We start from the raw sequence: 13,508 nt of genomic DNA, 5'->3' as shown, positions 1-13,508 counted from the left end.
CAGCATCCCAGCTCGCTGCCCCATTCGCAAGATCTGAGCCAATAAAACTGGGCTGAATTCTCACGTCATGGCTCAGTTTCGCCCATGTTTTTCCACACTTAGCTACAACGGGGTTTTTGCCTGAGGAAGAACTGCATAAGGAACTTCAGCTCTGACCCAGCAGCAGTATGAAAAACAGCCCCGGAAAATTCAAGTGCATTTAAGGATGCTGGAAATTGACTGTACAGAACTTGGCATCTTTCCACCCCAAAATCTGCTTTAGATGGAGGCAGAGTTTCTTTTAAAAAATAAGAAGCAGCGGGACAGAGCTACATTTCACAGTCAAAGATCCAGATTCATAACTTCTGGATTTCAGCAAACAAAGATCTGTGTTCATCTCAGAGTCCACGCCGGGCTCTGTATACTTTGACCCTGACCTCAGGGAACCTCATCTGTGGGTAACACAGGGATAATTCAGGCTCCGCTAGGGACATCTGAACCACTCAGGGTAAGAATTCAAACTCAATTTGGCCAGATATAAAAAAAAGTTTGGACAACTTACCCCTCTCCCCACCCTTATAATTATTTTCGCAGTTGTCTCTGCAATGCCTGAATCTTGTCAGAATTTAGCATTTATGGAGCATTCTGCCTGCACAAAGCACTGTAAGACACGACAGGACAATCATTCCTCTGAGTAAGAGATGTTATCATCTAATTTTACAGCTGAGGAAACATGGAGGTGATTACGCTGTCCTCAAGGCTTCTGGCTCCTTACTGCCTCTTTTTTCTCCCAATGCCGAACTCCTTTCCGAATTGCACGGCCACCTCTTGGATGCAGAGGCATCATTACACTTCGAGGACGCCTTGCTCGGTTCTCAAGAAACATCTCCTCCCCGCTGCGGCAGGTTTTGCTTCTTACATTATACTCTACCAGGCATCTAAACCGCAACTGCATAAACTCATCACTTTAGTTGTTCTCATATCTTTGCCGGTCACTGGCCCAAACCTGCAAACTATTGTCAGAAAGCACTCACAGGTCACAAGAGCATCTAAGAGAAGATGTTCCACTGGTGCTCTACTAAGGAGCAGACTGAAGAAAGAGCTCAAAAAATTCACATATAAGCTTATCCTTGAGACACAAATGCTTAGAAAACCAGCCTTTGTTGGTCTTACTGATCACAGAAACTCCTTGTTTATCTATGGTGCAGATTTTGGAAGATCCTGCCTGAAGGTGCATCCTCCAAGTACAAAGCGCTGCCTGTACACAGTTAAGAGAACCACCGTTCTGAAGAAGATGAGGGAGAAAGAACGTTGAGTTATTCCCACTCTACAGCTCGGACACTGAGCCACAGGAAGATGAAATAAGGTCTTATAAGGTCAAGGGAATTAACACTGGCTTTCCCATTGCAACTGTGATGTGATTAAACTCAACTTTCACAGCCTCTACACTAACAGAGTTTGTTGTACTGGGCCCGTCTAGATATTTCACATGAAATTCGGCTATAGAAGTCCACACCTTCGTGGTGTAATACCTACGCCTCATCTGTTGCCAATATCATCCCAAATCTTTCTCTTTTAAATGCCTGCCTCTTGCAAGGTTCCTTTTCTTCTCCTCCCATATTTCCACAACGCACTGTAAAAGGGGAGTACAAGGGAAGGAAAAGAGCTGGCATAGCACCGTGACCTGGCTTTATTTCAGGAATAACAGAATATATTTCCTGTCTTGGTGTCTACAAAAAATTCTTATCAGATCCTTTCTCTGGAGCCTATTTTGCCATCTCCCCAGCAAGGCTTTTCAGGAAGAGAGAGGAAAACAACTTGGAAAAGATTAATAAACACCAATAAGTGAGGGTGAGAGCAGCTCCTCAAGCAGATGAATCCCTGTTAGCCATTCTCTGGCCTCATGAATGTTCAGCTGTGGGAGAAAGATTAGTTCACAAAGATCAAACTGGTTCAAGCTGAACAGATGGTTTCATCCATTGGCTTAACAATAGCTGCCATGCAGTGAGTTAAATTCCTCCTTTTCATGCTGGCCTCCCATGACAGTGATAATTACCCTTCAGCATCTCGTGCCTGTGCTGCTGAATGGTCCTTTCTCTCCAGGACTTTCTTGCGCGGGTACTTGCTTTGGTGCGTGTGGGTAAGATGACAACAGACATAAGAATTATCCAATTACAGGCTGGTTGGTGGCTTGGCTCTGGTGCCATGCTAGGGGTGACTGTGGAGCCTGGGTGATCGAACAGCATGGAAAAAACGGGTCTGAGTGATGAGGAAAGGGCACGCTCTGGTCATCTGGTAGATCTCCTGCCTGGTTTTGTCAACTTCAGGGAACTTTGTGTCCCTGAATCCCTTCTGCGGAAGAAAGAGCCGCCGTGACAGGAAATGAAGATACAGCAGTATATTTTAACATTGCCTGGTCTCCATTTACAGCAGATAGGAAGAAGCAGCAATGAGAAGAGAGTGTGCCTCTTGGGGATACTTTGGAGAGCTCTAGTTTATGCACCCTCTGACTGCAGTCAGTCTGTCCTTCTGTGAGACTGACTAGCAGCAGACCTCTGGCATGGGCCATGTAGTGAATAGGAAATTGTTGGAAGCTGCAGAGCCCTGCAGGTTGGATTTTTTTGATGTAGAAGATGCATTGCTATAGTGAGAATGAGCTTCGGCCTTGCGGTAAGCTTCTAGTCTGAGTTGAGTAAGAGTTGCTCCAACAGGCCCAGCCTGAAGGTGATGGGACACATGAATAAAAGCAGCTGTGTCTTCCTCCAACAGGGCTAGAAAAAGCCTTCCTATCCAGTGTAGGTAGAAGAATGTGGTTTTGATCCACCATCAATGACTAATCACAGGCCAGAAAGGTAATCGCTGGCTCCTTGAGGCATTCACCTCTTCCGATTGGCATTAACTCAATCTTTCCTGGCTGTAAGTAAAACCATCTGTCCTTCATCTGGGCTTAACCTCCTCCAATATCCTGCATTGTCCGAGGAGCACAGCGGTAAGTTGACGACATTTGCAATTTCTGAATGAATTAATTGGAAGTTTCTAGCCAATAATGATTTCCTTCACCAACAGTGAGCGTGTCTCCAATATGTCTCAAAAGGCCTTTAAAGTAGAGTTCAATAAAACCTTTGGCGGGTTCGACAGCAATGCTACTTTCCCTTCATTGTTACAGTATAATGCATTCTCCTTGCAGTGCAAAGACATATGGGCCTCAGCTCCCAAATCTGCTGATGCAAGAATTCCTCTTGTCTTTTTTTTGCCAAGATTTTTGGGAGAAGAAAAAAAAAAAAATCTTACTGTAACTGTAATGCTGCTGCTTAAGGGATTAGCACTCTTTCGTGCTGGAGACAAGCAGTTGCTAGGTTTTCTGCAACGGAGAAAGCTATCTGCAACACGTAAGAAAAACTGGATTGCAGAAAATCAAGTCCATCTTCTATTTGTTTTGAGCAAAGCAGAAAATCTAGAGTATCCAACCTTCTGTGAAAGCATCATACTACTGCCAATCCCATTCTGTGGACCAGGCTCTATAAGAGTAAATGGGACCAATGAAATGTATCTTTTCAGAGCTTCTACTATTTTTCCACTAGCAGAAAGCTCTTCTGTCTGAGGAAAAAAAAAAATGTATAGTACAAGTCACAGCTTCAAGCCTTACCAATTTTTGAGCACTGCTCTGATGCTATAAAGTTTCTAAAATAGTATAAACTACATTTTCCTTTTTAAGAAACCTTGGCTGCTAATTGTATAAGATGGCTATAGGATAACTGAGCATTAAGCTTAGGGGATGTGCTCTGATGGAAAGTACGTGTCAAATTATACCATTAGACTAGTCCCTACAACGTTGGCACATTGTTGTAATCAAAGCCCCCCATCCCAGGGTCCCAAACCAGTAAGAATAATAGCCAAAAGATTGTACACATCTCCTCTTGCATTAACGAGGAAGCAGGTAAAGTACAGGTATGAGTTAATGCAATGTGTCAGGCACTGTGCAGTGCCCCACGCTGGGTACAACCAAAGCCTGGACAAGCCTGCATTTAAAAGCTGTCGTCTACAGGGAGCAAGCCTGAGAGCAAGCAGAACAACATTCTGCTTCTATACAAAGAGGATTTGCCCCACGTTCTCCATAGTACAAGACCAGGTTAGTTTAAAATAAAAAGCCAGTGGCAAATACATTGCTACAGGAAAGCTGTGAAACAGACAGATGGATTGAGAATTGTTTCATCCAAAGAGCTACACAGACTGTTCCTCTCTGTCAGAATCAGGGCCGAGAGAAAATATAACATGTCCAGAAATATCTTTACACCAGCTTAACTAAACTTAACCTGAGGCAAACATAACTGGTCTGCTGCAACTGGTTTATTTTGCAGCAACTGGTCTGCTTTTGCAGCACTTACTGGTTCCTTATACTTGAAGCACACCTTTCCTCTTAGCACAGAGATGTAATTTCCCCTTCCAGTCCTTGGCCAGCAAGCCAGCATTCCAGAATGACGTATTTTAATTAATTTCAGCAATTGAATCCCTTGGCTTGGAGGCACGTGTGATGCCAAACAGAGCATGTGCAATTTTAGGTTAATATTTTCCTTTTCATTCAGAGGATAAAAGTTAACAAAGCTAGTGGATTTACATACAGCCCAAACAGAAATGTCTACTTAGGAAGACAGGCCAGATGCTCGCATATAGAGGCACGGGGAGCACTGGATCCAAATGCAAATCTCCCTTTGGTCCAGGAATGTTCAGATCTGGAGTTTTGCTTCAGGCTTGTTTTGAAGTGCCACCGAGATGGAGGTTCTAGTACTGGCCTTGGCCTTGCCCTGAACTGTTCCTCTGTGCTCAGCACAGGCAGAAGCTAGGCTGGGTTTCAGCTCTGTAGCATTGCAGAGGACTGAGCTTTAAGGGTGTCTGTCTGCCTTGGCACAGAGCACACTCACTGGGCCAGACTTTATGGAGAGCACAGAAAGGATCATTGCAGCAAGCTTTTCCACTTGCAAGCTGAAGCAGGCAACGAATTTGTCTCCAGACACAAAAACCAAGACGAAGTCACCAACCAAATCACTCTGAGCATAGATCTAAGTCTTCTCTTACTTGCATAGTTAAGAAGAACTGATCCAAACCCCAGTGAAGTCAATGGAAAAGCTCCCATTGACATCAGTGGGCCCTGAACACAGCCCAGTGACTTTTCAATGAAATCCCATGTGCAAAACAGTGAAAGCAAAGAAGAGACTCATTGCGTGCTGAAAGCAGAAGGGGACAGAAAGAGGAAAGTGAAAAACTGGGCATCTTTCTGGGCAGAGTCTACTAATTAAGTAATGGTGATGTAGCTTTAAACCATTTGTTGCTAGATTAATCTAAAAAGAGTAAGCAGAATTAAGCTGAAGGTTTTAATGTTGCATTATTGTTTCTCTTCATTAAAACTTGCCCAGCTACTGCAGCCCTTCTGATATCAAGATAGTTTTACTGGGGTTTTACATCTGCTCAGAATCTGGTCTGCTGTCTCCAGATACATTGCAAAGACCGTGGGCTGCCTTCGCTCACAGCAACCGTAGTCCAAGGGATCAGCATTGTGAGTTACCGCTCAGCTGCCGAGAGCAGTTACATGCTAAACAATCAAAATCATTACCGTGCCATTTTGGGAAGGCAGTTAAGCATATGTTTAGGTTCTATTAACTTCAAAGTTAAACATATGCTTAAGAGTTGTCCTTTTTGTGAATCACAGCCTAACTCTGTAGTGCTGTTCCAACTGAGTGGAAGTATTGTCTGGCTCTGTCCTCCTTCCCTACCTGCTCTGTGGAGCTGCTGTATACATAGGTCTACAGTCACTCTTAAATAAATAAACAACACATCTCTACTACTGCAGAAGGCAAAGTGAGCAGAGTGAAATGCACATGGCAGACATCAGATAAAAAGCCCCTAGTTCAGCTAAACCACTGTTGAATTTAAGGCTACAAAGCTGAGCGCAAAGGTTTAAATGGCCCATACTCTGCCATGCAGCAGGATCACCACCTCTTCTGAGCAGACTGAACAAAATCTTGCCCTAAACATTGAGAAAATCAGGTTGTCAGTGTTACTCACCTCGCTGTCCTCTGCAGGAGGAGGGGGGGGCTCTTTGATGATCTAGAAGGATTAAAGAGAAAAAATAGTAAATCCATACTTTGTTCTTCAGCACAATTCAAATGTCACTTTAAAAAACCCAACCAAACAAGAAAACAACAGGATATGCTGCTGTGAACATCTCTGATCTTGGTTACAATACCGCGTGATCACAGGGTGGCTATGTGTGCTACTGGTGTCACAGTCACTGAGCCCAAGAGGGGAGACAGGAGGCGCCCCAAAGCCCTGCCATATAGCCATTCCTAAGGGCAGCTCCAGGCCCACGTGGCCCTGTGTGAGGTAACAGCAAATTCAAAGCCATATCTTTGATTCTCCGGCCTCCTAATCCCAGTAGGAGCCATAGGCAGAGCTGGCTCCAAGCAACAGATAGCAATCACTGTTTTACCTGAACAACCACACTAAAATCAGCATCTCCTTCTCCTGGCCACTGCACACGTCTACAGGTCCTGCCTCAGATAATTTACAGTCCAAACAAAGGCTGGAAAGCGAAACCAAGGTGAAGTAAAATGCCCTGGAGACATTGCAAAGCAGTAATAAACCCCCAGCCTCTGTCTCCCAGGCCCATACTTCATTCCAGAAGGCTGTGCCACCTCATGCTCTCATTAAAAATGCTTTTCACGTTATCAGGCTAATATAGTTCACTCTCATAAGCTTTTAAAAAATATAAAAATATATGTACATTTGAGGCTCTCCCAGGGTTTCTAATAAAGCAAGCAGGGTGAGGTTTTAGACTGGTCCAGGATATTCTCCATAGAAACAATTTAAGTTTATGTGGGTGTGAGGCTATTATTTCATGCAAAAAGTTTGCATTTAGGGCTCGGCAGGCAGTTGGCTATTATCACAGCCCTCCACTCCAAGAGCAACAGAGAGCCTTCCAAAGGGAAAGCAGTTGCATACAGGCACGTCAAATCTCTCTCCCTTAAACAAGATGCACCCCAAAGCACAGCCACTGCAGGCAGCAGATTGAACCCAGGCAATTGCCAATGCAATTGCCCCAGAGATGGATTCTCTCCAGTAGTTTTAAGTCCATCTGGATGAGGCAGCTCGCTCCTTACACACCAGGCCACGATTCAGATGCTGTCAGGGTGCTGAGGGCCTGTGGAGATAGCACCGAGTGTCCTCAGCTCCTCTCAGGACGCGGTATTAGATGTAGAGGCTGCCTAGGCATGGGGTACAGATGTACAGGAATAAAAATTACCCTTCAAAAAAAAAAAAATCAGAGTCCCAAACAATAACAACTTGGCTGTTTAAATGCAGAAAGGGAAAATGACAATCACATTAAAGGCCCTGAAGATATAAATATTTACAACAATTCCTCTCACTCGTGTTTTTCCTTCTCTGATGAGCTCACTGTTTTTATTTTCCGCTGCAAACCCCGAGTCATGCAATGTGGCCATTAATGAAGAGCATGTGCCTCTGGCTAGGGAGGAGAGGCTGGATCAGTCCTTTGTTTGTAACTCGGCCCAGAGCAATGGTGGTTGTAGAGCTCTGCCACTACCTGTTCCTGGGCAGCAGGGCTTTTTTGTGGCGGCCTGCAGTGCCCCCAGGGAAGCCCTGCTAAAGAATTTTCATGCTTTAGGAATCAACACTGAAGCTTTGTTTGTATGTGCAGAAACACAAAGCACATGTGGAAGCATGAAACGACACTGAGGAGCGTGGTAGGTGCCCTCACTGGCCTGCTCACGCCATCGCTCGTTCTGACGCAGCAGAACAGTCGGTCAGGCTGCGGCTGTAAAGCCACCGACCACGTCAGAGAGAAAGGAGGGGCGATGCCCCAGAGGAGCTCAGGCCGACTAGCAGAGCTGGTGAGTGTCTGCTACAGCATCCATCTCTCTCTGGCTACCCTGCAATTCCTGGCTTGTGCTTGCAGCTCTGGGGGATACCAGCTCTTTCCCAGATGGAAAGCAAATGATGAAAAGCAGATAAAAAGCTGTCTGCATCAGAGTACTGCTCTGTGGAAAGGAAATCATCAGTATCAGTAGGGTTTACTCAAAGTGCTGCTCCTTGGTTTAAGAAGGTGGAGACAGCATAATTTCTTATATGCCTCTTGACACAATAAATACGGACGCAGAGTGTACAATGCACCAAAATACACAGAAGACTTTTGTAGCCACGTTTTCAGATATGTTTTGGTCTGCGCAAGGGGTGACACTTGTCAACAGACCTACTTTTGAACCAAACCCCTTAATCCAAACCCACTGGACGCTGAGAAATTTCAGATATCTGATCCAAAATATACCCATTGGAAGTGCCTTATTCCCTCTAACATGCTGGTGGAACTTCATGGGTTCCAGTGGAGTTTCTCTCATTTGCATTGGCATGAAACATCAGGATAATCCGTCCAGCATATTTGGTCCAGCTAAGCGTTCAAACACAACTTCTCAGCCAGTATCACTAGAAACTCTTGAGATTACAGACTTGGAAGTGAAGAGATGGCTGTGTTTTTCATACATTTGCATTCTTTCTCATAACATACGCACACACATACACGCAAACTAACTGATTTCTATAAACAGACCAAGTTTTTTCTGTCACAGCCCAAGAGGATAAAAAAAAAAAAAAAGAGATTCCTTCTATTTTTAAGTGCTATGCACTTCTAAGAGCAACTGAACACCTCGTAAGCTGGCAACATAGATTGGTTAGTTTGGACAAGTCCAGAGATGGGGAGAGTTTAGCCTTCTCTGCCTTTGAGCCTGTATGAACTTTCAAAGTTCAAGCCTTACAAAAAATATATCTCTGTCTCACTGCCCAGATCTGGAAAGGCTTTTGGTCTGCAAAAAGTGCAGATCTTTTCCTTCTCCCTTTTGGATTCTTGTAGTTACAGCTGTATATGCACAAGACCCTCATTCTGGGGTACTGGAGCCAGCAAAGCAAATGGGATCTCTGTGCCATCTCACGCAAGTGAGCAAAGCCAGGGCCAAGTGGAAATAACAGGGTCCCAGAGCCGAAAGGCAGTGCCTTACCCCGGTTCATTTTGTACAAATAGAAGCAATTACTCAAGCACAAGAAAGAAAATGCCATTACAGGGAACTCAGTGAGGATACAGCCCGCACTGGCACAGAAGACTCGAGTCCGCCACGTTTTGTTCTGGGCTGCACCTCTCGCCTTCCCTCTGCCTCGCCAGATGACACACATGGACCTGCTGAACGCAATCAGCTGGGAGCACGCTCGGCCAAGCAAAATGCTTCGGCTAGTTTAGCTTGGCAAGGCTGGAGTGTTTGTTCATGTGTGCTGCAATTGTTTTGATAACCCCAAGCCATTTCTGTGATTGCTGCTGCAACTGTATCTCCTGTCCCTGTGTTTGAAAGAAGAAAAAGATGATCGTTCAGCAACCATATTTGCTCACTAGGTGAGGAATACCTGAGGGTTTCTCCATCATCACGTGCTATAGAAACTTTACAGCGTGGTCTTTTGTTTTCAAGTAGTAAAGGCCTGTGGGATGGAGAGGTGGCCATTGGCTTTTCTTGGCAGAGGAAGGAACTTCAAGAGTAGTTGTCAGCAATTCTACACACTTAGCTGTGAAAATTCAGGACAATACAGTAATTCTCTGCCTTTCTATTGCCTTTCATCACAGATCTCCGTATACATGTGACTGACACAGGTCTCTCTTAGCTGACCCACCCTGATGTCACAGATGCACGGAGAAGTGGCTGTTTCTGATGAATAACCCAGTGTAAAAGCAGAGGAATGCTATTAGCCACCTCCTAGAAGGTTAAAAGCATTGGAGAGGACTGGTTTTCTGCGCCCTGAAATTTCTGTAGCCATTCAGGCATAAAAGAGCACATGTTGAATCCAAATTTTGCATATTTCAGGAATGTGTCTAGGATGCTTTCCATCTTGGGAAGAGCAGAAAACTCCGCCAGTTTACAGTGTCCAGCAAGCACATACTCAGTAACTCTCCCTGGAGCTTTATATGATGAATAGGGGCAATATGTTTCTTGTCAGTGGAGTGTCTCTCATTTAAGATGGAACAGATCATCATTTAAAATGAGCGCTACATGAGAAAGCAGTACAAAACAAGAAATAAAGGACTTCTAATTAGGACTAAAATGTGGGAAGGGAGCATGCAGTTAACTGAGCAGAATTTTTGTCCTTATTTACCTTCACTCTTCTGGAAAATACAGAATATGTATTTTTGCTATCCTAATAAGCATGGGTTTATTTTTATAGCATTAACTATGACCCATCTGATCCATCTTTTTTTTTTTTCCCCCCCTTACATATTTACAGTTTTGACCTCCTCTAAGTCCTGTGACAGAGTTTCATAGTTTAGTTATGAGTTGGGTAAAGGAACATTTCCTTTTTATTTGTTTCATATCTGCCGTGTCTTTTAAGTACCCATTAAATCCTTGGAGATTTGGTCTACGCTTCAAAGTTTCTAATACAAGCAGGAGCCTGTCCCTATCTCTTCATCTGCAAAACAATACATTCTTCTTCCTAGACATACTAGTAGAGGTAAATGAAGTCCAATAGGAAAGCTAACTCATACTTTTAAGTTAACCTCTCTTGTCAGCCTGGAAGCAGATCCAGGAATCTCAATTTTAACTCATTAAAGCTACGAGACAAGGCTGTTTCACACCTAAGACTTCAAGCTGACGTGCACAAACTACTTTCAGTACAGATCGTAGCACAAGTCAAAATCATCCACTTATGAAAGGCATGACATCATGCAGGGGGAAAAAAAAAAAGCCTTCCATTTAATTAACTCTGATACAGTTTGCAACTGAATGGGGCTGACATGCAGTTCTCCAGGGAATGCATGAAAAAAAAACATAGCATCTGCAAGGTCATTCCTTTTCCTAGGCGATTTCACTTACACAGATAAACAAGGCCAGAATCAGTGGGGTTTGCTCCCAGTGTCTGACCCACTTTCTTTGGAAGACTATATAAATGAAATTCATTTTCTGGACTAAAGGAAAACATCAGAGCTACTTTCAGCTATATGCAGAAGCCCTTGCTCTCACTCACTGATTGCTAGTGAATTTTCTGGTTAGGTAAGACCATGTCCTAAAGACCTATTTCTCCTTAGCTGGGCTGAGCCAAGTTTCTTCAGAAGAGGTGAGAAGCGGCCAGGGAAAAAACAAAGGAAGAAGTAATTTTTATCGAGTTAATTACTTCCCATGGAGGACTGGGGCAAAGAACAACAGTGCCTCCTCTGCATTAAGTATCTGTTGTGGTCTGGACCAAAGGGTGCAGAAACGGGTCAAGATGAATATAATTGGCCTTTGGATCTGGCCTTAAGGAAATGCATTAGTAAGGAAAATGTTTTGGGAATCTGAAGTCTAGGCACATCATCTAAAGGCAAATGGCTACCTTCCTAACTTTCAGAGGGTAATGCTTAGCACTTTCCAAAAAGGGAACTCCATGAATATTGTTCAGTTTGGTCACCCCAGAACTTCAGAGAATTTGGCTTTAAATTTTTGGTAATAACACATTGCAGCAGCACATCAAAGCACCCTAGTTCAGTGCCCGGCACCCATGCTGTTCTATTAACCCATTTCTCTACCAGGGCTGCTGTAGAGCTGATGGTATTAGCCCAGGCAAAATGACTCTGCTATGCTATTTTCAGGATCCATGCTAGCCTGTTTAGAGACAGCCAGTTATAGAGCATCATATCCATATCTAAACCATCCTGATCTGACTGACAGGAGGCTGAGAGGAACAGTGAACTGCTGTGGGTACTCCGGATGATTAAGACGACTGTCTTTATCCTCCTGCTGCCCTTTGTGCACAGCAATTGCAACGTCACATTCTGTTATTTACACTACTTTAAACCTACAATAACAGTGCTACCTCCAAATGTTTTGGATTGACTGTGCTATAAATGAAGACACTCATTTGCAGCAGCACGCGTGGATTCAGAGCTTGGATGTTACGTACCACATTAAGCTCCAATAAATTCAGTGAAACTCTACCACATTATCCTAGGGAGCGCTTGCCTCACCAGCTCCGATTCGAACCGAAGGCAGGGACTGTGGGGTCCGCAAGCAATTTCTGCCTGCACGTTTGTGTCTTTCTCTTGGTTTGTCTCAATAATGTTTCAGATGACTCATGACCCCATGCTCTCTTCTCCCCAAATCATCATAAATGCAGAAAAACTGTGCCTCATGTGCACATGGGAGCGGGTGGGAATCAGAATACGTGGATCTTTAAGTAATCTCCATCAAGCCAGCAAGCATGCACCATGTAATTTTATGACTCTTTAGCGTTGCTATAGAGTCTATGCATTTCCTCCCCTCCTCTTCCTCCAGTTTAGCCACGATTTTCATGTGGTTTTAATATATATTTTCTGTATTTTCTCCATCCAGCTTTTTGTTTCCAAAACTTCTGGTCAGCTGCAGTACAGACTGAGCGCCAAACAAATTGCTGGGTTCTTCCATGCTTCCTTCCAGAAAGCAGCTTTAAAGTTAAAACTGGTGTTAGATGCTTAAATACCAACACCTCATTTATCTGCCAGCTACCCCCCTGTATTTAAAAAAGCTGCAGTATAAAAATGAGAAGGATGGTGTATACATTCTAAGTGGGCAATTAACGCAGACCGGCTTCTCATTCCCTCCCCCCTCAGGCCACACGGTATGGATGCATAAGGGAGGCAGACTCATGTTTTACACTCGCTCAGTGTGGTGCTGCACACTGCCACAGGGAAACTGTCCCAGCACAGACAGGCCTTCCAACTATTGTATTAATTATGCCTTCACTGTACATCCGGAACACTTTAGCCAGCTTCATTTCCAAGCCAATCTAACAACGTGCCTGCAAAATCCTCCTTAAGATGCTTTTGGAGGCTTATTATCTATTTGGCTTACATCTATATTAAAATCTATTTGGTTTACATCAATATTAAAACCTAAGCCTTATGTTGGCCTCCTACCTGGAACAATTTCACCCTTGGGCACTTAAATAGCCTCTTACACACACAGCTACTACTATGATCGCTCAGACTCCTTCAGGTTATGCTGTGTTCAGGAGAGAGGAGGAATGGGAAGACAACAGCAAAATGCCCACTAACATCAACGAGGCCAGGATCTGGCATCTGCTGTTTTGCAGATATGCTCTGCCCAGGAAAAAGCAGGGTCGTCCTGCTATAGTTGTCTTTGGTATTTGCCATCATTCTTCTAATGCGTATAGTGTTGGGGGTGTCGGCTTAGCAGAATTATCTTTGTTTTCTGTTGTTGTTGAATAAACATCCTTGAAACCTTTTGAAAGGTTAGCACCTGGCTGCCATGCTTTTGTAATATCCCCCCCAGACATCAAGGGAAATTTTGCCTCTGCTGGTATCAGGCACAGCAAAGACCTAATTATTGTTCTGAACCACTAAGCAACAATTGCATCTACTGTAAACTGAGTGGTAAATTCCAGACTTCATCCCAGAATACTTCTGAGACCAATAAACTTGGATACACTTGGAAAGATCATTTCTTTATGGGTGC

General features: G+C 44.0%; 1 protein-coding gene across 1 annotated transcript in view; it reads right to left on the bottom strand.

Annotated features, from left to right (window-relative positions):
• The window catches only part of ANTXR1 (ANTXR cell adhesion molecule 1), a gene marked incomplete at both ends in the record, with an annotated part of 106,093 nt that overhangs the window by 32,111 nt on the left and 60,474 nt on the right, over positions 1 to 13,508 (bottom strand). The window contains one exon of the mRNA XM_082335434.1: positions 6,040 to 6,081. Coding sequence (XP_082191560.1) covers positions 6,040 to 6,081 — 42 coding nt within the window. The remainder of the gene's footprint in view (positions 1 to 6,039; positions 6,082 to 13,508) is intronic.

This window comes from Platalea leucorodia (assembly GCF_965183815.1).
Source record: "Platalea leucorodia genome assembly, chromosome: Z".
Taxonomy (NCBI): Eukaryota; Metazoa; Chordata; class Aves; order Pelecaniformes; family Threskiornithidae; genus Platalea; species Platalea leucorodia.
Note: the sequence above shows the minus strand (reverse complement) of the source record. Positions and strands in the feature narration are given on the sequence as shown.